The 24,912-nt window shown below is 43.3% G+C and overlaps 1 protein-coding gene and 1 non-coding gene across 4 annotated transcripts in view; one reads left to right on the top strand and one right to left on the bottom strand.

Annotated features, from left to right (window-relative positions):
- LOC106585078 (piwi-like RNA-mediated gene silencing 2) overlaps positions 1–15,986 on the bottom strand; it is a 41,534-nt gene extending 25,548 nt beyond the window's left edge. Inside the window, exons 1-14 of one of the 3 annotated variants that reach the window (XM_014170862.3) lie at positions 15,918–15,986; positions 14,618–15,119; positions 14,306–14,408; positions 7,027–7,141; positions 6,379–6,558; positions 6,062–6,172; positions 5,807–5,924; positions 5,464–5,588; positions 3,217–3,297; positions 3,003–3,116; positions 1,183–1,371; positions 855–939; positions 444–536; positions 9–149 (exon numbers count right to left, since the gene is read on the bottom strand). In XM_014170862.3, the coding sequence (XP_014026337.2) occupies positions 9–149; positions 444–536; positions 855–939; positions 1,183–1,371; positions 3,003–3,116; positions 3,217–3,297; positions 5,464–5,588; positions 5,807–5,924; positions 6,062–6,172; positions 6,379–6,558; positions 7,027–7,141; positions 14,306–14,408; positions 14,618–15,091 (1,929 nt within the window). In that variant the 5' untranslated portion in view covers positions 15,092–15,119; positions 15,918–15,986. Of the gene's footprint in view, positions 1–8; positions 150–443; positions 537–854; positions 940–1,182; positions 1,372–3,002; positions 3,117–3,216; positions 3,298–5,463; positions 5,589–5,806; positions 5,925–6,061; positions 6,173–6,378; positions 6,559–7,026; positions 7,142–14,305; positions 14,409–14,617; positions 15,120–15,849 lie in introns of all 3 variants that reach the window. The other 2 variants (XM_014170861.3, XM_014170863.3) reach the window with 2 other exon arrangements.
- Positions 15,987–23,602: 7,616 nt separating this feature from the next.
- Positions 23,603–23,677, top strand: trnat-ugu (transfer RNA threonine (anticodon UGU)). The gene has a single exon. It is a non-coding gene; the product is annotated as a tRNA-Thr (tRNA).
- Positions 23,678–24,912: the final 1,235 nt, after the last annotated feature.

Here is a 24,912-nt window from a genome sequence, read left to right as displayed (position 1 = left end):
ATGCTCACCACCAGGATGTCTTGGCTGATCTCCAGCCCCCAGCGTGCCAGTTCTGTCTGGGCCTCTGGGTTGGTGTTGATGTTCTTCAGGAGCTGCTTCAGGGAGTGAGTGTGCTGCTCACTACTCACATTGATGTGCATCGTCAAGTCCTGGGATGGTAAAACCGACACTTTCAGATTCTATACAGTACTAGACTTTCCGGCCCAGTTACTATGTGACGTGTCTGGGTACAAATAGCATTTGCCCCCCCCCCCTATTTAATTGATTTCATTGCGGCAGGAAAACTAAAGCAAGCGCAGCTAAAGTCTTTGATAGAAAAATTGTCTGGTTACTATTGTTATCAAATGCTGCGTTATCAAAATCACTGTGTTGCCTTCATGTACAGTGGATGTCATAGAACACTCCCCAGGGAGGAGAATTCATTGCCGACACAATGACTTTACCTTCATGGCACGGAAGTCCTTTCTCATTTTGTCAGGGATTCCAGTCATAAAGGAGAGCTCTGGCAGAAGCAAGATCTCGCCGGTTATGACTTGCTGTAAGACAAAAACACACAATTAAATATAATGTATATTGTATCTTTATGGAGAAAATGGCTCCAAATCAATAAAAACTCGAATGAGTATCTACAAAGCATGTGTGATAGTAGAACATAAAGACGTACTGAATACAGTCTCAAGCCACAAGGTGTCATTCTGTTACAAGGATACAGACAAGTACTTTGTTACAGGGCAGTTGGGTGTGTGAGGAAAGAGAAGACCCTGTTTATCGATGAGTATGAAATAAATAAGTACAAAAAGTTAACTATGTCAAGATAAAGCTACATTTCATAATATCCTTTGAAATAGTTTTACCTTTCCCCCAGGCTTGGACCTCTCTTTGGGTCGATGGATAAGCATGGGTTGGTCCATCTCTTTTATGGTGATGCCATAGTTTTTGCTGTTCAGATTATAGAAAAAAAGTTAAAATACACACAAGTTTTTCCCCATGTTCATTTAGCAGCAGTGGCCACCACTGCAAAAAAAACGTACATTTCTTTATATATACACACACATTTCTGCCGAGGCGCTTTTAAATGGATAGTTGCTCAATGATTGGAAGTCTATGGGAACAGCTAGCATGCCATTGAGCTAACGCTAGTAGAACTCTGCATAAGAAATGCACACAATTCTCCAGCCTTACCTGTAGTACTCGACGAAAGTGGTCGTGGAGCCGTCGGCCATGGTGAAGGTGTCTTTGGGGGACTTGCCCCACTCAATGTCGTCGATGCGGTAGGTGCGGTTGTTGTATCGGGTGATGACAATGCTGCCGATCAGCTCTTTGGTGCACTCATCCTGGAAGCTCTCCCTGCTTTGCTGGTAGATCACGTTCCTGGAAGGGAAAGGGGTCAAAAGGTCAACGTTTACCAATCAGGGCCCCGCAACTCACCCCAATATGGCCTGAAAAATCACCCCATTTATGCTCTGCATGTCATTCCATTTATAACCTCCTTCAAACTCAGTGCCTCTTTGCTTGACATCATGGGAAAATCAAAAGAAATCAGCCAATAACTTTTTTTAGACCTTCACAAGTCTGGTTCATCTTTGGGAGCAATTTCCAAACGCCTGAAGGTACCACGTTCATCTGTACAAACAATAGTACGCAAGTATAAACACCATGGAACCACGCACCCGTCATACTGCTCAGGAAGGAGACGCGTTCTGTCTCCTAGAGATGAACGTACTCTGGTGCGAAAAGTGCAAATCAATCCCAGAACAACAGCAAAGAACTTGTGAAGATGCTGGAGGAAACAGGTATAAAAGCATCTATATCCACAGTAAAACGAGTCCTATATCGACATAACCTGAAAGGCTCTCTCAGCAAGGAAGAAGCCACTGCTCCAAAACCGCCATAGAAAAGCCAGACTACAGTTTGCAACTGCACATGGGGACAAAGATTGTACTTTTTGGAGAAATGTCCTCTGGGCGGATGAAACAAAAATAGAACTGTTTGGACATAATGACCATCGTTATGTTTGGAGGAAAAAGGGGGAGGCTTGCAAGCTAAAGAACACCATCCCAACTGTGAAGCACGGGGGTGGCAGCGTCATGTTGTGGGGGTGCTTTGCTGCAGGAGGGACTGGTGCTTTTCACAAAATAGATGGCATCATGAGGTAGGAAAATTATGTGGATATATTGAAGCAACATCTCAAGACATCAGTCAGAAAGTTAAAGCTTGGTCGCAAATGGGTCTTCCAAATGGACAATGACCCCAAGCATACTTCCAAAGTTGTGGCAAAATGGCTGAAGGACAACAAAGTCAAGGTATTGGAGTGGCCATCACAAAGCCCTGACCACAATCCTATAGAAAATTTGTGGACAGAACTGAAAAAGTGTGCGCGAGCAAGGAGGCCTACAAACCTGACTCAGTTACACCAGCTATCAGGAGGAATGGGCCAAAATTCACCCAACTTATTGTGGGAAGCTTGTGGAAGGCTACCCAAAACGTTTGACCCAAGTTAAACAATTTAAAGGCAATGCTACCAAATACTAATTGAGTGTATGTAAACTTCTGACCCACTGGGAATGTGATGAAAGCGGAATTAAATCATTCTCTCTACTATTATTCTGACATTTCACATTCTTAAAATAAAGTTGTGATCCTAACTGACCTAAAACAGGGAATTTTTACTAGGATTAAATGTCAGGAATTGTGAAAAACTGAGTTCAAATGTATTTGGCTAAGGTGTATGTAAACCTCCGACTTCAACTGTACATGGTGTATCAATGAATATGCTATTTGTAAATATCTCTATGACCAGCGTAAGAATATGGCCTGTTTAAATTTTTATGAACTCATCACGTACTGTAGACAGTGCATCATGTGGACATACACACCATGTGAACAAATAGCTGGCAAGAGAAGAGATTTATCATGCATATTTTAGAGTATCACAAAAGTTAGTAAGTTACGTAATGCAACAATGCTTCTATGTGGTGTAAGGTGCACTGAAATAATCTCACATGCAGTCGAGGACAGAGTCATTTCGCAGCACTTTGTGGGACACATCCACCTGGAGGTACAGGCCTCCGTCAGTGTGCTTTATGCACGTTGAGTAACCTGGCCACACCTGCAACCTAGGATAACAGAAGACAGAAACCAAGGGGCTTGAGTCAGCTGCTATGATCATTGAGATTTCAATTGGAGTATAATTTCTAATCTAATCTAATTACTTACCGCTGCTTCCCAAGTATGACTGCGCTTTTTGGATCGTAATGATTCCGCCCCACAAGCTTCAGTCCAAGGATCTTCATTACCCTTGACAACACACATGGGGAGAACAATGTCTTGTTGCACCAGACAAATGTAACATTTGGTAAAGCCAGCGAGACGTATTTTTATTTATTTTTTTTACGTATTTTTATTTATTTTTGTAATGTTTTTTTTTAACAAAAACATAAAATGCAACAAAGATTTTAATGAGTTACAGTTCATATAAGGAAATCAATCAATTTAAATAAATTCATAGGCCCTAATCTATGGATTTCACATTACTGGGAATACAGATATGCATATTTTGGTCACAGATACTCTGCATGGCCAAAAGGATGTGGACACCCTTCATATTAGTGGATTCGGCTATTTCAGACACCCCCGTTGCTGACAGGTGTGTAAAATCGAGCACACAGCCATGCAATCTCCATAGACAAACGTCAGCACAAGAACTGTTGGTCAGACGCTTCATGAAATGGGTTTCCATGGCCGAGCAGCCCACACAAGCCTAAGACCATCATGGGCAATGCCAAGCGTTGGCTGGAGTGGTGTAAAGATTGCGGTCATTGGACTCTGGAGCAGTGGAAACGCGTTCTCTGGTGTGATGAATCACGCTTCACCATCTGGCAGTTCGACAGACAAATCTGGGTTTGGCGGATGACAGGAGAACGCTAACTGCCTGAATGCATAGTGCCAACTGTAAAGTTCGGTGGTGGAGGAATAATGGTCTGGGGCTGTTTTTCATGTTTCGGGCTAGGCCCCTTAGTTCCAGTGAAGGGAAATCTTAACGCTACAGCATACAATAACATTCTAGACAATTCTATGCTTCCAACTTTGTTGCAACAGTTTGGGAAAGGCCCGTTCCTGTTTCAGCATGAAAACGTCCCCATGCACAAAGCGAGGTCCATCCAGAAATAGTTTTCGAGATCAGTGTGAAAGAACTTGACTGGCCTGCACAGAGCCCTGACCTCAACCCTATCGAACACCTTTGGGATGAACGCCGACTGCAAGCCAGGCCTAATCGCCCAACATCAGTGTCCGACCTCACGAATGCGTGACAACTCATTTTCAAAGAGTGGATCAGGCTGATTGTGGCCTGTGGAATGTTGTCCCACTCCTTTTCAATGGCTGTGACACGCTCTCGTACATGTCGATCCAGAGTATCCCAAACATGCTCACCGGGTGACATGTCTGGTGAGTATGCAGGCCATGGAAGAACTGGAACATTTTCAGCTTCTAGGAATTGTGTACAGATCCTTGTAACATGGGGCCGTGCATTATCATGCTGAAACATGAGGTGATGGTGGCGGATGATGGTGGCACAACAATGGGCCTCAAGATCTCTTCACGGTATCTCTGTGCATTCAAATTGCCATTGATAAAATGCCATTGTGCTCGTTGTCCGTAGCTTATGGCTACCTATACTATAACCCCACCGCCACCATGGGGCACTCTGTTCCCAACGTTGGCATCAGCAAACCGCTCGCCCAAACAACGACGGTTGGATGTACTGCCAAATTCTCTAAAACAAAAGTTGGAAGCAGCTTCTGGTAGAGAAATGAACATAACATTTTCTGGCAACAGCTATGGTGGACATTACTGCTGTCAGCATGCCAATTGCACACTCCCTCAAGACCTGGCATCGGAGTTGTGATAAAACCTGCAAATTATAGAGCGGCCTTTTGTCTCCAGCAAAATGTGCCCCTGTGTAATGATCATGCTGTTTAATCAGCTTTACATGTTGCATTTATATTCTTGTTCAGTGTATAATTCGCTACTTCAGTGAAAAATCTTTAGGATTTAGGGGGAAATGGAACATTTTAAAAGAAGTCTGGTTTTCTGTGTAAAACAGCAGAAGCCTCTCAATAAAGCATGTTATTGCATGAAGCTATCAAGAAAGCACAATAGATAAGAGATTAGCTCATTACTGACAATATGGCTACACTAAGGCCAGCTTAGCACACAGAGAACTTCCCTCATAAGTAGACCACAGGCCTTTTGTTGAAAAACACCCCCAATTTATCCTAATTTAAAGTAAAAATGTCAATTAGTGGTAGGCAATTAGCAGTTTATATTGCAGCACCAGTGTTATTATTAGATTCAAAATGGAAGCCAACAAAAAACAGCAGGGACTACACAAACTTGTCCAATAAGAAACATTGTTTTCCATTGTAAAATATTTTGCTACATGAATAAGGACAGCCCTGTTACCTTCTCAGCACCACGTTGTAGAAGGGGATGCACAGGTCAGAGTTGGGTGGTAGGATCTTAGTCATCTGGATCTTGACGTCCACCTCCTGGTTGTCAGTTCGTCTCACACTCTTTAGGTGAACCACCTGTATGGAGGAAAGATTAACATCACAACATGGGGCACAGAGGAGAAGATGCCTAAAGACAGGAGTGTAGCTGCCCTATGTGCCACATCGGTATTGCGCGTTAATGTTGGGTCTCTTCCCGTTTTGTGTATTTACAAGTATAAGCCAATTATCCGCACATAATTAATACACATCTATAGTCACAGACACAGTAGGCCAGACAGAGAAAAGTGACATACCTCTTCCATCTTCACAGGGAGGTAGAGAATTGAGCCGTCAAAAGCAACAACCTCCCCAGTGGTGGGGCGATGGTCCTTCATCATGCCAAATCGCATACCCATCGACTCCACATTAGGACTGAAAAGTGGGACAAAATGTAATGAGTTACTCCTCTTTAACAGACCAAATTATTTTTCCAGAGCAGATATTTTACACAGGAATGCTGCATAAAATATGAATGTAGCTAACACTTTTTCCTTAATACATGTACTTACGTGAAAGTGACATGGTACTGATAGACTGCCTCATTCCTGCAGTGAATGGTGATGTGGTTTGAGCCTATGGGCAATGGTGTTCCTTTGGTACCAGTCTTGTGCAATGTTTCACTGCAAAGGGAGAGGAAATAACCTTTCAATGAATAGGCCTAACAATAGTTATAGTCCTTATAAAAATATTCATAATTAGCCTAAATACATTTCTGCCTCATTTGACTGCCTTCAACAACAGTAACATTTTAAGCAACATAATTTACTTCATAATAGATGGTTTCATTACATGGTTTTACAAATAATGGTACTTTGATGGTACTTACCAGGTGGCCTCCATCTTAAGTTCTCCCTTAGTTTGAGAGCAACCTGGAGTCATATGAGCCTCTTTGGGTGGGGATAGAGGGAGAGTAGGGGGCATAGTGGGTCCCCTCCCAGTACCCAAGGGGGGCATCGATGCTCGTCCCATTCCCACCATCTGAGATGGTACACCTCGGCCAAGGAAGCTGCAGACAGAAACAGACAAGTTCTTCATAGATTTTTGTTTTTAAATTCCCATCCATAAGTGTGTTAAATAATATGTATTAGAAAAAAAAGCTTTTCACCATAAATAATGAGATCTGTTATGGAATCAATCTTACTGCTCATCTATTTGTCTGAAGAAAAAATTCTACATTTTCATTATCTTTGAATTATCGGGAACGAACCTTGACAATGAGTCACACCGAAAAGTGGAAAGTCTGATTACCTCCACATTAACAATGGATAATTCAATAATAATTTGAAATGAGATGGGCATATACTGAAGAGGATGGGGATATGTGAGAGGGACCGGCATATGTGCGCAGCATGAATGATGCATTCTAGAAGCATTACTGCCAGGCACCTAAGGACCTTAGTAGCACGGAGGAATTGGCCTGCTTTAGCCACAGGTTAAGCCGCAGGGTTTGAGCTCATCACCTCCTTCTTCTCACCTGTTACCTTGGCCCATCATGTCCTCAGGGAATCTGTCTCCACCCAGGCCGGTGACTGCCACTGCTCCAACAGGGGCTGTCTGTGGTTGGAGCTCTGCTCCAAAAGCACCCCTCCCTGCACCAAACACCAGAGAAAAACACACAAGAAGATTCAGTGGATTCATCCTCAAGGCCTCAGTTGGAGCATAAGGAAATCAAGCAAGCTCCCTAAATATTTTAAAGCTCAAATTACTATTTGATTCTGTCTACATTTTGACAGAGTGCTCAGAACTTAGAGGCTATGTTGCATCAGGCAAATCTATTTATTGTGTAACAAAAATGGTTCAACTTTAGTGCATCAGAGTTAGGGCGATTAATTAGAATTTATGTTTTTGCGCATTATTCCAAATACCTATTTTTCGTTTTTATTAGTGTTTATGTCCACTTGTTCTCATACCCTTTTGGAATTGTCTCCATTGCTGCGTGCACCGTCCTATTTACACCAGAGATCTGTATACAAAGATGAGATGCACTTGTCTCCACCCTAACAATGGGAAACGTTGTCCTTAAGGCAGGGAGGCAAGCGAAAGCTAAGGTCCAAAATAAGCCTATAGAAACGCATTTGACTTATTTTGCACAGATTTTAGCAATCTCGCTTCAGCTCTTCCTCTGGTTTACACACACACCAAGCCCCTCCCCCTGCCACTCACACCAACAAAGTTGAGAGATCACATTTTCCTCTCTGACAAGCGGTTTCAACTCGCTATTTGCATTTGAGGTTTGGTCGAACAGAAATCGGTTATATGGACACCAAAACACATTGAGACATTATTTTACTATAATAGAGGCGAAGTTAACTTTTCTAACAATACTTTTTTTATGCCTCAACTACTCAAATTGAGCGCAGAGCAGACACTATGAAAACAAGAGTATCAATGGACATTGATTCTGGTAAATGAATGCAGTTTGTCGTGCGCGGCATTGGGGTACCACATACTGCTAGCAGCATTTTAGCCAAAGACTTATAGTAGCTGTCTAGTCTGTTTTATAAAACAATTATATAAGGAATTGGCAACTCGTTCTCATTCTGAGAAATAAGGTTGGCCACTTGATTTCAACATCTAAACAAAGTGGACAGGCTAACATGCTTTGCAAATAGTTGGCGACAGAGAAGAGTGTGCACCTAACAATTCAACTGTTCAATCTTGTTATCTAGCAAATAGATCCAAGTTGGCTAAAATGGAAATAAAGATTATCTGGCTAATCACTAGCACATGGGCTTGAGAGATTGCTGATGAGACCTGTGTTACTTTTCTATATCTTAATGCCTGCTACAAGAAGTTAGTCATTATTGGTGAATGTGCATTATGCATGGTTCTAGTTACATTTGTAACAAAAGGGCATTTCCATAGACTTGACAGATCAGTGATTATTGCAACAACAAAAAAGCACTATGAACTATTTTGATAAAATGATTATGGTTGTGGCAGGCTTATACACTACATGACCAAAAGTATGTAGGCACCTGCTCGTCGAACATCTCATTCCAAAATCATGGGCATTAAATTTGGAGTTGGTCCCACCTTCACTGCTATAACAGCCTCCAATCTTCTGGGAAGGCTTTCCACTAGATGTTAGAACATTGCTGCAGGGACTTGCTTCCATTCAGCCATAAGAGCATTAGTGAGGTCAGGCACTGATGTTGGGTGACTAGGCCTGACTCGCAGTCAGCATTCTAATTCATCCCAAAGGGTGTTCATTGTATACTGTAGCGTTAAGATTTCCCTTCACTGGAACTAAGGGGCCTAGCCCGAAACATGTAAAACAGCCCCAGACCATTATTCCTCCTCCACCAAACTTTACAGTTGGCACTATGCATTCGGGCAGATAGCGTTCTCCTGGCATCCGCCAAACCCAGTCCCTCAGACTGCCAGATGGTGAAGCATGATTCATCACGCCAGAGAACGCGTTTCCACTGCTCCAGAGTCCAATGACGGCAAGCTTTACACCACTCCAGCCGAAGCTTTGCATTGCGCATGGTAATCTTAGGCTTGGGTGCAGCTGCTCGGCCATGGAAACCCATTTCATAAAGCTCCTGACGAACAGTTCTTGTACTGACGTTGTTTCCAGAAACAGTTTGGAAGTTGGTAGTGTGGGTTGCAACCGAGGAGACGATTTTTACATGCTTCAGCACTCAGCAGTCCCGTTCTGTGAGCTTGTGTGGCCTACCACTTCGCAGCTGAGCCGTTGATGCTCCTAGACCACAGATAACACTGCTACTCCTACTGCTCTCTCTTCGTCTGCCCACGTGTTCTCGCATACCCCTAGAGCATCGAGCCAGCGGGGTGGTGGCACTGGAATCCTCATCTCTCCCAAGTGGACATTCTCTCTTTCTCCCCTGACCCATCTGTCTATCTCCTCATTTGAATTCCATGCTGTCACAGTTACCAGCCCTTTCAAGCTTAACATCCTTATCATTTATCGCCCTCCAGGTTCCCTTGGAGAGTTCATCAATGAGCTTGACGCCTTGATAAGTTCCTTTCCTGAGGATGGCTCACCTCTCACAGTTCTGGGTGACTTTAACCTCCCCACGTCTACCTTTGACTCATTCCTCTCTGCCTCCTTCTTTCCACTCCTCTCCTCTTTTGACCTCACCCTCTCACCTTCCCCCCTACTCACAAGGCAGGCAATACGCTTGACCTCATCTTTACTAGATGCTGTTCTTCCACTAATCTCATTGCAACTCCCCTCCAAATCTCCGACCACTACCTTGTATCCTTTTCCCTCTTGCTCTCATCCAACACTTCTCACTCTGCCCCTACTCGGATGGTATTGCGCCGTCCCAACCTTCGCTCTCTCTCTCCCGCTACTCTCTCCTCTTCCATCCTATCATCTCTTCCCTCTGCTCAAACCTTCTCCAACCTATCTCCTGATTCTGCCTCCTCAACCCTCCTCTCCTCCCTTTCTGCATCCTTTGATTTTCTCTGTCCCCTATCCTCCAGGCCGGCTCGGTCCTCCGCTCCTGCTCCGTGGCTCGACGACTCACTACGAGCTCACAGAACAGGGCTCCGGGCAGCCGAGCGGAAATGGAGGAAAACTCGCCTCCCTGCGGACCTGGCATCCTTTCACTCACTCCTCTCTACATTCTCCTCTTCTGTCTCTGCTGCTAAAGCCACTTTCTACCACTCTAAATTCCAAGCATCTGCCTCTAACCCTAGGAAGCTCTTTGCTACCTTCTCCTCCCTCCTGAATCCTCCCCTCCCCCCCTCCTCCCTCTCTGCGGATGACTTCGTCAACCATTTTGAAAAGAAGGTTGACGATATCCGATCCTCGTTTGCTAAGTCAAACGACAAAGCTGGTCCTGCTCACACTGCCCTACCCTGTGCTTTGACCTCTTTCTCCCCTCTCTCTCCAGATGAAATCTCGCGTCTTGTGACGGCCGGCCGCCCAACAACCTGCCCACTTGACCCTATCCCCTCCTCTCTTCTCCAGACCATTTCCGGAGACCTTCTCCCCTTCCTCACCTCGCTCATCAACTCATCCTTGACCGCTGGCTACGTCCCTTCCGTCTTCAAGAGAGCGAGAGTTGCACCCCTTCTGAAAAACCCTACACTCGATCCCTCCGATGTCAACAACTACAGACCAGTATCCCTTCTTTCTTTTCTCTCCAAAACTCTTGAACGTGCCGTCCTTGGCCAGCTCTCCTGCTATCTCTCTCAGAATTACCTTCTTGATCCTAATCAGTCAGGTTTCAAGACTGGGCATTCAACTGAGACTGCTCTTCTCTGTGTCACGGAGGCTCTCCGCACTGCTAAAGCTAACTCTCTCTCCTCTGCTCTCATACTTCTAGACCTATCTGCTGCCTTTGATACTGTGAACCATCAGATCCTCCTCTCCACCCTCTCCGAGTTGGGCATCTCCGGCGCGGCCCACGCTTGGATTGCGTCCTACCTGACAGGTCGCTCCTACCAGGTGGCGTGGCGAGAATCTGTCTCCGCACCATGCGCTCTCACCACTGGTGTCCCCCAGGGCTCTGTTCTAGGCCCTCTCCTATTCTCGCTATACACCAAGTCACTTGGCTCTGTCATATCCTCACATGGTCTCTCCTATCATTGCTATGCAGACGACACACAATTAATCTTCTCCTTTCCCCCTTCTGATAACCAGGCGGCGAATCGCATCTCTGCATGTCTGTCAGACATATCAGTGTGGATGACGGATCACCAGCTCAAGCTGAACCTCGGCAAGACGGAGCTGCTCTTCCTCCCGGGGAAGGACTGCCCGTTCCATGATCTCGCCATCACGGTTGACAACTCCCTTGTGTCCTCCTCCCAGAGTGCTAAGAACCTTGGCGTGATCCTGGACAACACCCTGTCGTTCTCCACTAACATCAAGGCGGTGACCCGATCCTGTAGGTTCATGTTCTACAACATTCGCAGAGTACGACCCTGCCTCACACAGGAAGCGGCGCAGGTCCTAATCCAGGCACTTGTCATCTCCCGTCTGGATTACTGCAACTCGCTGTTGGCTGGGCTCCCTGCCTGTGCCATTAAACCCCTACAACTCATCCAGAACGCCGCAGCCCGTCTGGTGTTCAACCTTCCCAAGTTCTCTCACGTCACCCCGCTCCTCCGCTCTCTCCACTGGCTTCCAGTTGAAGCTCGCATCCGCTACAAGACCATGGTGATTGCCTACGGAGCTGTGAAGGGAACGGCACCTCCATACCTTCAGGCTCTGATCAGGCCCTACACCCAAACAAGGGCACTGCGTTCATCCACCACTGGCCTGCTGGCCCCCCTACCTCTGAGGAAGCACAGTTCCCGCTCAGCCCAGTCAAAACTGTTCGCTGCTCTGGCACCCCAATGGTGGAACAAGCTCCCTCACGACGCCAGGACAGCGGAGTCAATCACCACCTTCCGGAGACACCTGAAACCCCACCTCTTTAAGGAATACCTAGGATAGGATAAAGTAATCCTTCTAACCCCCCCCCCCCCCCTTAAAAAATTTAGATGCACTATTGTAAAGTGGTTGTTCCACTGGATATCATAAGGTGAATGCACCATTTTGTAAGTCGCTCTGGATAAGAGCGTCTGCTAAATGACTTAAATGTAAATGTAATGTAAATGTAGACTTTTCTACTTCACAATAAAAGCACTTACATAGTGACCTCACCGCCCGCGTTACATGCATGAGCATTGCAAAATAAATGTACACAGACATATTATTCAATAATTTCATCCAAACTGCTCTTGTGCGCCAACGAGGGTTTAGGAGCATACACCCATGTGGGTGATTGAAAGATGAACTGAGGTCCACACTCCAGTCGGTGGTGTTAATGTACCTGAAATTCGGGTTGCCAACCGCCATATAAAGTCCAAAGAAGACTGAAGGAGGAGAGATTACTAGAAACGAACTCAGTTTACCCTTTTATCTGTGGATTAATTGTCAGAGTAGAGGACCTTGTGTATTTCAGGTAAAATAACCCAATGTTTATAACCCAGGACAAATTAGCAAGCACCTGCAAGCTAGCTAGCTAAATGGCCATGAATGTTTCATGTGTTTCGACAAATTAATAATAGTTGGTTCAGAGTTCGTTTTGATATTTCAACCTGCGTGTTCTGCTTGCGTCTGGTGTGGATGGACAAAATCAACATGCGCACGTGGACGTATGCGCCCTGTCTAGTCAGAATGTGACAGTTGACCGGGGCAGCTCTAGCAGTGCAGAAATTTGAGAAAAACGGACTTGTTGGAAAGGTGGCATCCTATGACAGTGCCACATTGAAAGTCACTGAACTCTTCAGTAAGGTCATTCTACTGCCAATGTTTTCCTATGGAGATTTCATGGCTATGTGCTCGATTTTATACAACTGTCAGCAACAGGTGTTGCTGAAATAACCAAATCCACTCATTTGAAGGGGTGTCCAAATACTTTTGTATATATAGTGTATTTAGTCTAGGTATAACTTCACAAGCCCTGAATTAATTTGATTATTTCTGACTGTTTGAAATGCAGTGTATTTGACCTTTTACCTCACTAGGGTAGGGGGCACGATTTTTACCTCTGGATGAAAAGTGAGAAAAATCCATCCAGGAAGTGGGATTTCTTTATTTTTGTAGTTTTCTATTGAATGCCATTACAGTATCCATTGACTTAGGACTCAGATTGCACTTCCTATGGCTTCCACTAGATGTCAACAGTCTTTAGAAATTGTTTCAGGCTTGTATTCTGAAAAATGAGGGAGTAAGACCACTTTGAATGAGTGGACACTGCAGTGTCCAAGAGGTTTTTCATGCGCGCGACCGAGAGCAGGCCTTTCTTGTTTTCCTTTTATATTGACGAAGCTATTGTCCGGGGGGCCCCGGGTTGAAACTCGCTGTCACGCTTCGATCTCGGATTACTCGAGGCGTAAAAGAGGGCCACGACGCTGAGCCCCGAGGTTGATTATAAACATCGTTTGACATGTTTCTACGAACTTTACTGATACTTTCGGATTACTAAACAAAATGGAGGTTTTCGGATATAAAGAGGGACTTTATCGAACAAAATGAACATTTATTGAGTAAATGGGAGTCTTGTGAGTGCAACCATACGAAGATCATCAAAGGTAAGTGATTCATTTTATCACTATTTCTGACTTGTGTAACTCCTCTACTTGGCTGGTAACTGTTTGTAATGATTTGTCTGCTGGGCGCTGTTCTCAGATAATCGCATGGTATGCTTTCGCCGTAAAGCCTTTTTGAAATCTGACACCATGGTTGGATTAACAAGAAGTTAATCTTTAAACTGATATAACACTTGTATGTTTTATGAATTTTTATAATATGTATTTCTGTTTTTGAATTTGGTGCTCTGCAATTTCACTGGATGTTGGCCAGGTGGAGCGTCCCACACCCCCTAGAGAGGTTAAATTGTACAACAACGCTTATTTAGAGGAAACATTTTAAAAAATCTAGATATATCGTGAATGTTAGAAGAAGAAAAAAAATGGAAAAAAATAAATGATGATTTTTAGGCCATATTGCCCAGCCCTAGTCAGAGTGCATCAATATGATGGATTTCCAATCTTCTAATTTATTAAAAGTAAAGGCCACCATTACTCTTAACCCATGCCATTTGAGCTGGAGGGGAACATGTGATACTCTTCCCAGTTAGTTTGATCCAGTATGCCTTCATCTATGGGCTGTGTCCCAAATGGCAACCTATTCCCAATATAGTGCTCTACTTTTGACCAGGGCCCATAGGGAATGGGGTGCCATATGGAATATAAACCTAGTTTTTCATAAACTCAAGATTACTCACCCACTGGCAGCCCTCCCCTGCCCCAGGTCTTTGAGGGATCGATCCCCATGCCTCTGAACATGGACACCAGCAACGACCCCTGGCTGTGGGTGGGCATGTCCACCTGCCAATTACAATATCGTTACAAGAGCTATAAGAGAAAAAAAACACTTGGCTCAAATGGTATTTTAACAATTTAAAATACTTCATCTGCCCTTGATTGAGCTTGCATGGAACTAATAGACTAGTCCCATAAGTGCAAACCCCCTTGAACCCTGGTCTGGGTAGAAGTTAGGAGAAAGACTTTACAACCCCAAGGAACACAACACAAACTTGTTTGGCTACTACTTCCTCTTCTGCCTGCAGACTTGGCATCTCTTCTGGCAAGTCTTGCGTTGCGAGCTGACCTGGAGTGGCTTGTCCAGGATGAGGCCCCAAACCAAGAAGGGGTTCCCCTCTTGCCACACCTACGGTCGGATCAGCTGTCGAGAGAAGCCACCCTCTAGCGCGGCTAATCCCACCATCTTCTGATGTTGGCATGGGTATCCCCCTGGCAAAGCCAATGGAGGGATCGCTCACTGGGAAGGGCACTCCTCTCCCGTACTGCATAAGCAGTGTTTCACCAGCGGTGGTGAAACCCCTGGCTCGTCCTAAGCCAGCAGACCCATCTGCTGCAAACATAAGGCCTCTGGCTCGTCCTATTGCTGGTTCATCTGACCGCAGTCCTCGACCCCATGCTTGCTGCTGCAGCCAAGGAATGCGGGTTGCACCAGGGAGGCCTGGGAAAGAAGGCTTCTTTGGATCCATTCCAGCTAGCTCCTCTCACATGCAATGCCTGTAGTGCAAATGCAAAGGCTTATTGGCAAGGGGAATTGTGTAAACTTGCTATGTGAATGCTCCAGATGGCATGTCATTTGTATTTAGTCATAATGAAAGAACTAGCTATTTTGTTAGTATCAAAACATTTATGATAAATGTATTGACGGGGCAAAGGATACGGAGCATCTTGCCGAGTGTACCTAACTCAGACGGAGAACCACCTCTGAGTTGAGTACAATCAGCAAGGTGCAGACACCATTATTGTTAATGTCAGGTCAAACTTCGCAATGTCAATCTCGACGCTTGCGCAAGCAGTTGCAGCCAAGAGGTGTAATCATTACGCCGATTCTGTTGCAAAACGTTTTGCAACCGTATACACCAAACGTACAAAAGTTACTGTTTCCATAATAAATACACCCCAGTTGAGAATAGCTAGTTACCTGCCTGCATATTTTCTCCCTAAAATGTACGAGACTAATACCTACTTGCTAGAATAGATGATTACATTTCACACCAACGGTATATTAAATATTGCAATAGCTAGCAATGTATGTTTTAGCAAAAGCTTATGAATGTTAACAGGTTCGTCATTAGCTAGCTAACGTTAGCCAGCTAGCGTGCTTGCTTATGATTACAAGCAAATGCACCAGGGGAAAAACGGGAGCCGAGAGATAAACATTTTTAGGAACTTAAATGCATATTTTGTTGCGTCGTACGTTCTTTACAACTCAAACATAACTCCAAACCTTATTTCATCAACTTATACTGACTTTACATGCGTATGGAGCACTTTCTTCTCAACATTGGTACAGACCTTTTACCATCTGTAGTCAAAATTACCGGGAAAAAGATTGGCCGTCTGGACACGCCCATAGTAATAAACTATTGGTTAATCGAACAAATTTGTCAAAAGTGTATTGGCTCTCGAGAGCTGTCAGTAACCAGGTTTCCGTCAAAAAAAATGTATGGAGTAAAGTAGGCTAAATGTCGGATACAACATTTCATGACAGGCTGATAGATGGAAAAAATAACATTTTCCGGTAAAATTTCGAAATGTCAACAAATCAAAATATGCTAGACAAGGTGGGATATTTTTGTGTCGGTAAAATGAATTATGCGAGAAATGTCTTCGGAAACGCTTTTATGCGCAAATATTGACATAATAACCATCAAATCAGATCATATCGTAGTAAACCTGGGAGTCACACGATGACATTTGTGATTGTGTGGTCCACACTAGGACTTTTCGGGAAAACATGCAGTTTAGGCCTGTGGATTTAGAGATAACTTCACAGGGTGATGAAAGTGCAAGGTTGAGTTTGATGCTCTTTGGAGTAAATATCGAGGGTCTTATTCTGGTGACATGATAATCAATGCTTGGCTGCCGTTGGACAAAATGTAAATAATCTCGCTTCTTTGTCCATAATAATATGAAATATTATCATGTAGTCTATAAATGCGCTCTAGTCAACAGCGCTAGCCCAAAAAAAGTTGAGTTGAAAAAGCGATGGGAGCCCATTTAATTTGTATTTTTTATTCGGTACATGGTCATTTAAAAGCAAAATGTATTTTTTATGCACTATGTCATCATGCGCAGCCTTTTATCTGCAACAAGTCAATTTGATGGAAACATCTCTGGTGGGAAAATGCGCATGATTTTATGCCGATTTTAGAATATTTGCATGAAATTCTGTCACCAATTGGATGGAAACCTAGCTAGTCTGACAAAATACAAGTGAATAAAATAAATATATGTATGTATGTATGTATGTATGTATGTATGTAATAAAATTATAATGCAATATTTTATTTGACAGCATACATTTCCACAAATGATGCTGTAAAAATATTATCTATTTTATATTTTACATGATTTTGTTGAAGATGCTATGGACAATTCTAAACATGCCCATCATTGCCATGACCAGTTGTTTTGCATGCATCAATGCTAATCATCAGTCAGACTTACCGTTGACTTTGAAGGTTATATAGTATGGTTATAGGCTACAGTAGAAAGTCGTTTTTATTTATTTCTCTGAATGTATAAACTCACTAGAGGGCACCTGAGTCAAGTAAAACGTTTTGTCTTGTGACTTGTCATTGCAGTCCTCTAAATCTTCTGATGCTGGATGATAGCAGGATAGAATATATTCCTAGTTAAATTAAGGTTAAAAAAAATATCACCAATCAGCAGCACAAATCACTTGAGTGGAAGGTGGGCCTGCTGTTTGGATTACAGTTCCTTCCTACTTTTGATAGCTGTACACAAGGGGCTGTGAGAGATTTGCTTGATGTGTTGCAACGAGATAAAATTGAACATACCCTGTGTTGCAGGCAGTTGCCATTTTTTTGAGTAGTCAATATAATTGATAATCTGTGGTCACACACGGTAACTGAAATGTTATTCACGCACGATATCTCAATTAGACCCATATTGATGAAAAGCAATATCTTTAGGGCCTGTACATGTTCCATATTATCAGGCAGGTGTTCTATTTTAGCAATAAGCATTATCACCTGTAGCCTGATGCAGCATCGTGACTGAAGCATGGGGTTGCTCCTCTGCATTGTTTACCACAATGGGCTAATCATTAGCTAGTTCACAGACACTAAATATGATCTTGTTGCTTATTTAATGTCCTAAAAAACTACCACGGGCACTAATAAAATGATGTGATTTTGTGTTCGTAAATACAGTGTAATTGTGTGAATTTTACAGTGATTGTAGGCCTACCGTTTATGCATTCGAATGGCTGACGCGCTTCCCGCGGTTACTTTTTTATTGTCATGCAAGACACTCAAGATTATAAAGCGCTGTCAATTGCGTAAAAGTTGGGAAATAAATCATACCGCACTGAAAAGCTGGGATGCTGTTCTTTTAAATAATTACAATCAAAACTGTTGTATTTTCCAGCGATTGCGTTTAGGAATGTTGCGCAGTGACTGGGCCTAATATAACACATTTTTTTCCACTCAGCAATCAGCTGTGTGTGTGGAGTTGCGCGTTCTTGTACCCCCAACGGTTGATAAACAGTTTATAAATAAAGGACATAGCTCATGAACACCTTTGGGAATTCATCTGGTTTTTAAACAATTATATAGGCCTATACAGAATAGCATTGTTATAATATTAATTTTGTATTTAACCAACAAGTAATTTGTGTAATAATGGTCATGTCTTGACAAGCAAGCAGTTCCATAGTGTAAGCCTACGTAAACGTAGCCGCGGGAAGAAATCTTGATTAATTAACTGGCCCAGTGAGCTCGGCAGATATTGCCGAGCAAGTGGGCAGCCCAGAATGTAGAATCCTTCCGTCTCTTTAGCTAATCCACTCCCTGTACTCCATGTCATGTGCCAAAGAAAAAACGCCACCTGCTGGAGAAAATAGATTTTGGGCCCAATTATCCTTCTCGGTTTGCCTATTCCTCTGGTGTGACTCACAAGTTATGTTAGCCCAATCTACTGTACAAGAGGGATGCAGTGTCCTGACAAGTGGAATTCTGGGCAACATTTAAGAAAAAGATAAGGGAGCAAGATAGTTCAAACTTGGCAACATGACACAACTCACTGGAAGAACTGTTGCATGCTAAAGTTTGACATGAAACAAATAGTTTCACAGTGCTTCGCAAGTCATATCTTCTGACTCCAGGAATCTATGAACACTTAATTTTCCTCTATTGAGTGGATGGAGATTATGAAAGGGCAGCCTTTATTGTGAATGTTTAGGTTGTGATAGCAGACCCTTAAGTTGAACTCCGAAAGATGTGCGGAGGTAGACGTTTCCCATAAGCACACATCTAAGATCAGCGTACCTTCCCCAAATCCTGACCTTAACCATTATTGGGGAAACATAAAACTGTTGTTAGATCAGTGTCAAGGGGCAACTCTCTCTTATTTCTGCAAAACATGGCTCATATGTAGTAGCCAGGGTGCAATTTGGGACCTATCCACAGTTAGTATTGCTGAGGTCCATTTGATTAACCTCAGTGTGACCTGTGTCTCTTCCCCTGGTCTTATGTTATAAGAAGGACAGGACAGGGCTGAGAGGGAGCCATCGGACACCACTCATCAAGGAGGGATGTTTCCTTCTAATTTGTAGTGTGGCAAGCTGACATGTCCAAGTGGATATCTAGAGTGGTGCTCTCCATAATTGACCCTTTGCCAAGCGAAGGTTACTGGTTACTGTTGCAACCTCAGACAATATTTTCCTGGAAAGCCCAATTCCCCATTCAACTGCTGGCGAAATCCCCTCACAATGATCTCAAACTGTGAGCTTGTCCAAGGTGTTTGACTCGACGACAGTTGCTATCCATTGGAGTGCTGCCATTGGTTGCCCCAAATTCTGGGGCGGGGTTTAGCGACAGGTCAATTCTGATGGGTTTTTTTCTCACTAATTGGTCTTTTAACCAATCAGATCAGCTCTGAAAAAGCGGTGATGTGAAAAGATCTGATGTGATTGGTCAAAACACCAATTAGTGGAAAAACTGTCAGAATTGGCCTGCCTGTGTAAACGCAGCCACAGGCATATTGAAAAAGTCACTTCCCTGATCTCACCATGTAGCTCGTCTTCAAGTCCAACCCCAACTGCTTAATCTTTCAGAAACCAATTACAAATATCTCTCAGGTGCGTTATTTGCCGTCCCTTTAACCATAACCTATACCTGGCTCAAAAATGAATGGCTAGTCCGACATGGCTGTTCCAGCTGGCAGATAGCTGTTGATACGTAGGTAGTGTAGCTCATTTAGTAGGGCATGACACTTGCAACGCCAGGGTTGTGGATTCAATTCCCAAGGGGGACCAGTATGAAAAAAGTATGAAAAATGTATGGTCAAAGTACTGTAAGTTGGTCTAGATAAGAGCATTTGCCAAATGAAAAAAAATCTAGTGTTATAGGGATAATTCAGGATTTTTGCAATCAGATGAACTTGTGGATAGCATTTGTATGTCTCTGCGTGCATTTTGTAGGAATTTGCATTAGCGCAATGACTGGAAGTCTATGGTAACTGCTAGCATTCTGGTAGATAGCACAGACTTCTAGTCATTGCAATAAAGCTAGTTAGCACTGGCTTGTGAAACTACCTCTAACTTCCTTCATACTGGATGGAGAGATAAAATTGGTATCCATGAACTCATCCTACTCTGGCTTCATTGCCAAAATCCCGAAGTATCCCTTTAAGGGTAAGCAGAACATTTTCGACCAACCTTTACTTGACAATACTTCTTCAATTCACAACTTAGAAGCCACTGCTGTCTTCTAAACTTCCATGGCTAGTTGCAGGTGGTTCGTTGGAATTTAGAAAAGGCTCCGTTATTAAATAAAATGTTTCACTCCATTAAGTAATCTAACAATGTGTACACCGCCATCTTGTCTATTTCAAATCTTCTCTCATTGATCGAGATAGGTGGGTGCCCACCCCGAAGTGCTGCATGTCATGAGCGTGACTCAAAAATCAAGCGTTGTGTTAAATGACACATCTCAATCAATGAGAGAAGATTTGAAATAGACAACATGGCGGCATACACATTGTTGGTTTACTTAACACCACCTATGTATCCATGGCTATCCACCAGCTGGAACAGCTAGTAAAGTCGCACTAGTCATTGACTTATTAGCTACCCTATACCTTACTCTGACAAAACAGAGTAAGGTATGTTGTTCCATTCTCTTCCATTCCAAGGCACCAACCGAGATTCAACACCATGTTACAACCAGCACTGAGCCCTCTGAATCTACTGTCAGTAACACTACAGAATAACAGCTCAGCTTCTATGGTTCTAGGGGGACAGTTACTGCATGTCTCAGGAAAGAGGTCATGTCAATAAGCTATAGCTACAATGAACAACATACACTGAACAAAAATATAAATGCAACATACAACAATTTCAAAGATTTCACTGAGTTACAGTTCATATAAGGAAATCAGCCAATTGAAATAAATTCATTAGGCCCTGATCTATGGATTTCACATGACTGGGAATACAGATATGCATCTGTTGGTCACAGATACCTTAAAAAAAGGTAGGGGGCATGGATCAGAAAACCAGTCAGTATCTGGTGTGACCTCCATTTGCCTCGTACAGCGAGACACATCTCCTTCGCATAGAGACTGTGGAATGTTGTCCCACTCTACAATAGCTGTGCCAAGTTGCTGGATATTGGTGAGAATGGAGTATGAAGGCGATGGTAGAACTGGGACTTTTTCAGGTACTAGGAATTGTGTACAGATCATTGGGACATGGGGCCATGCATTATCATTCTGAAACATGAGGTGATGGTGGCGGATTAATGGCACAACAAAAGGCCTCAGGAACTCGTCACGATATCTCTGTGCATTCAAATTGCCATCGATATAAGAGACGAGAATGCAGATGAGTTGCACTGAGACGGTTTCTGGCAGTTCGTGCAAAAATTATTAATTTGTGCAAATCCACAATTTCATCAGCTGTCCAGTCTCAGACAATCCCGCATGTGAAGAAGACGGATGTAGAGGTCCTGGGCTGGCATGCTTACACGTGGTCTGTGTTAGTGAGGCTGTGTCGCCAAATTCTCTAAAACGACGTTGGAGGCGGCTTATGGTAGAGAAATTAACATTCATTTCTCTGGCAACAGCTTTAGTGGAAATTCCTCCAGTCAACATGCCAATTGCACACTCCCTCAAAACATGAGACATTTGTGGCATTGTGTTGTGTGACAAAACTGCAATTTTTAGAGTGGCCTTTTATTGTCCCCAGCACAAGGTGCACCTGTCTATTGATCATGCTGTTTAATCAGCTTTTTTATATGCCACACCTGTCAGTTGGGTGAATTATCTTTTATTTCAGCTCATGAAACTTGGGACCAACACTTTTCATGCTGCGTTTATATTTTTGTTCAGTATATAAACAGCTAAAATCGAATTGGTACTGTCTGTTTGCAGTTAGTAAGTGGGCCATACTTATTTCCCTCATAAGTGTTAAGAAAGTATTTACTATATAAACTGATGTAAACAATAAATAAATACAAATAAAAAAGAAAAAAAAAGATAATAGAAAAACAACAATAAAATAACAGTAACAAATCAAATGTAATTTGTCACATGCGCCGAATACAACAGGTCTAGACCTTACCGTGAAATACTTACTACAAGCCCTTAACCAACAATCAAAAGGTAACACAATAAATGTACATAACAATAACGAGGCTATGTACAGGGGTACCGGTACCGAGTAAATGTGCGGGGGTACAGGTTAGTCTAGGTAATTTGTAAAGTGACCATGCATAGATAATAAACAGCGAGTAGCAGCACTGGGGGGGGGTAGAAGCTGTTAAGGAGCCTTTTGGTCCTCGAATTGGCACTCCGGTACCGCTTGCCGTTTGGTAGCAGAGCGAACAGTCTATGACTTGGGTGACTAGAGTCTTTGCTCATTTTTTGGCCTTCCTCTGACACAGCCTAGTATATAGGTCCTGGATGTCAGGAAGCTTGGCCCCATGTGATGTACTGGGCCATACGCACTACCCTCTGTAGCACCTTAAGGTCAGATGCCGAGCAGTTGCCATACCAGGCGGTGATGCAACCGGTCAGGATGCTCTCGATGGTGCAGCTTTAGAATGTTTTGAGGATCTGGGGACCCATGCCAAATCTTTTCAGTCTCCTGAGGGGGAAAGGTGTTGTCGTGTCCTCTTCAAAACTGTCTTGGTGTGTTTGGAAGATGATAGTTTGTTGGTTATTAGGCAAGTCAGTTAAGAATAAATTCTTATTTACAATAACGGCCTACCCCGGCCAAACCCTAACCTGGACGACGCTGGGCCAATTGTGCGCCTCCCTATGGGACTCCCAATCATGGCCGTTTGTGATACAGCCTGGAATCAGACCAGGGTCTGTAGTGACTCCTCTAGCACTGAGATGCAGTGCCTTAGACCGCTGCGCCACTCGGTAGCCAGATGGGTTTAATGATGTTTCATACTTTGTAAATATTATCAAGCAACAAATGTAATCATTTACAATCCTGTCAGAAATCAATTCATTACCTATCCTGGACATTAGTCCAGTTAATTATTACCTTCAAGGAGATGAAGCTGTTGGACAGCGACAAACCACTGAATACAACTTTTATAATTACTCTGATTATTGGCATTCGTTATCATCATCATGTGACTGTTTCCCCTGACAGATTATGTCAGGGGATTAAGGTCACATAAACAAATAATCCTCAATTTACCAGCAACTAAATGAGATGAACAACGTTTATCTTCATCTCGCCTAAAATGAGCCAGCATAATCACACAAACTGTCCCACAGAATGTACAATCTGCTGTTAAAAGAGAAGACAGCAGAGAAGGGAGCTCGGTGTTTGATTGGCCAGGACGATTATAGCTATTTTTACCCTGTCAAAGTCGCAGTAGCTTGGGCAGACTGACTCCTATACCCATTTCTCCCAATTAAGTCACCTCCGATAACAAAATAATTCACTCTAACCTAGTATCACAAAAGGCAGAGTTTTAGGGAATTGATGAACAGCTTCCCTGTGGCTCAGTTGGTAGAGCATGGTGTTTGTAACGCCAGGGTTGTGGGTTCGATTCCCACGGGGGGCCAGTATGAAAACAAAATACAAAAAATCTATTGTATGAAATGTATGCATTCACTACTGTAAGTCGCTCTGGATAAGAGTGTCTGCTAAATGACTAAAATGTAATGAATTACCTGGAGTCACAAAAAGAACAGAGATTGCTGACTGATTGGCCACAAAGAGGGGCAAGGGTATGCTACACTTGTAAAACTCATGACAAGAGGCCCGTAATACAAAAAAGATTTGATTTCCTTGAACTTGTTTTGTCGACGGACTGTCTCAAAGCCAAAGTGACATCCCAATCAGCAGCTACTATCTACAGTTAGTTTGAGCTGTCACTCACTGCATAAACTGGGACTCTTGCATAACATTCCACAGCAGGAGTGTTCCACCAGTCTCCCAGAGCAGCTTAAATCCCATTTAATCACATCTACTTCTCCCCTCCTCTCCATTACAAGAGACTGACTGGCTGCTGACAGGTTGTTTTCATAAGATCTCGATGCTTGTGCCATCCCTGTTTTCCTGGGTAACAACGTGTACCACCTTTCCTTGGCATCCAAACCATTGATTAATAATAATAATTAATAATGTGCCTCATTGTAAGTGGGGCAATTTCAATGACAGTAGGGCTGGCCAAGCACTGTCACTAGACACTGTTGGTAATCTAATGCAACAATCATCATTACCAGCATGCCCATCAGACCCAGCAGTGGGTAATGGTGAGCAAAGTCCTAGGCTGTGCTGGTGATCACATCCGGGGGAGAGACAGACAGCCCAGGCAGTGGTGGTATGTGGGAAGGAGCTGGCCTTCCCAAGGCCCAAAGGGGTTAACGAACCACAGCTGTTCCCTGGATGATGATATGAACAGCCTGGGAAGCGCTCTATGTCCTGTCCTTGCTGTCTGTCTCCCCAAGCATATTTCCAATGTTGAAAATAATGTTTTAAACTCCAGTGGTTTTGACTGAATATTCGTCATCAGTTTATTTTTATTAACAGGTGCCCTCTGTTATGCCCAGGGGTGGCATAGAAGGAACCAGAAGGACTGTTTCTTGTCTGATCTGCAATGTCACTGTCCACAGAGCATCTGCATGGGAAAATCAGGTCCTTTCCCATGTATTTAATAGAAAGCAAGATATCTTGTCTTTATTTGTTTTGTTTATTCTAATTCCAATCACCATGTACTTGACACCTCAAAACCAACAACTAAAGATTGTTTATAAAGACCATCATGACCTGGCTTTGGCAGGATAATCAATTCAA

Source organism: Salmo salar, chromosome 24 (assembly GCF_965601325.2).
Source record: "Salmo salar chromosome 24, fSalSal1, whole genome shotgun sequence".
NCBI classification, from domain to species: domain Eukaryota; kingdom Metazoa; phylum Chordata; class Actinopteri; order Salmoniformes; family Salmonidae; genus Salmo; species Salmo salar.
This window is presented reverse-complemented; position numbering and strand designations above follow the sequence as displayed.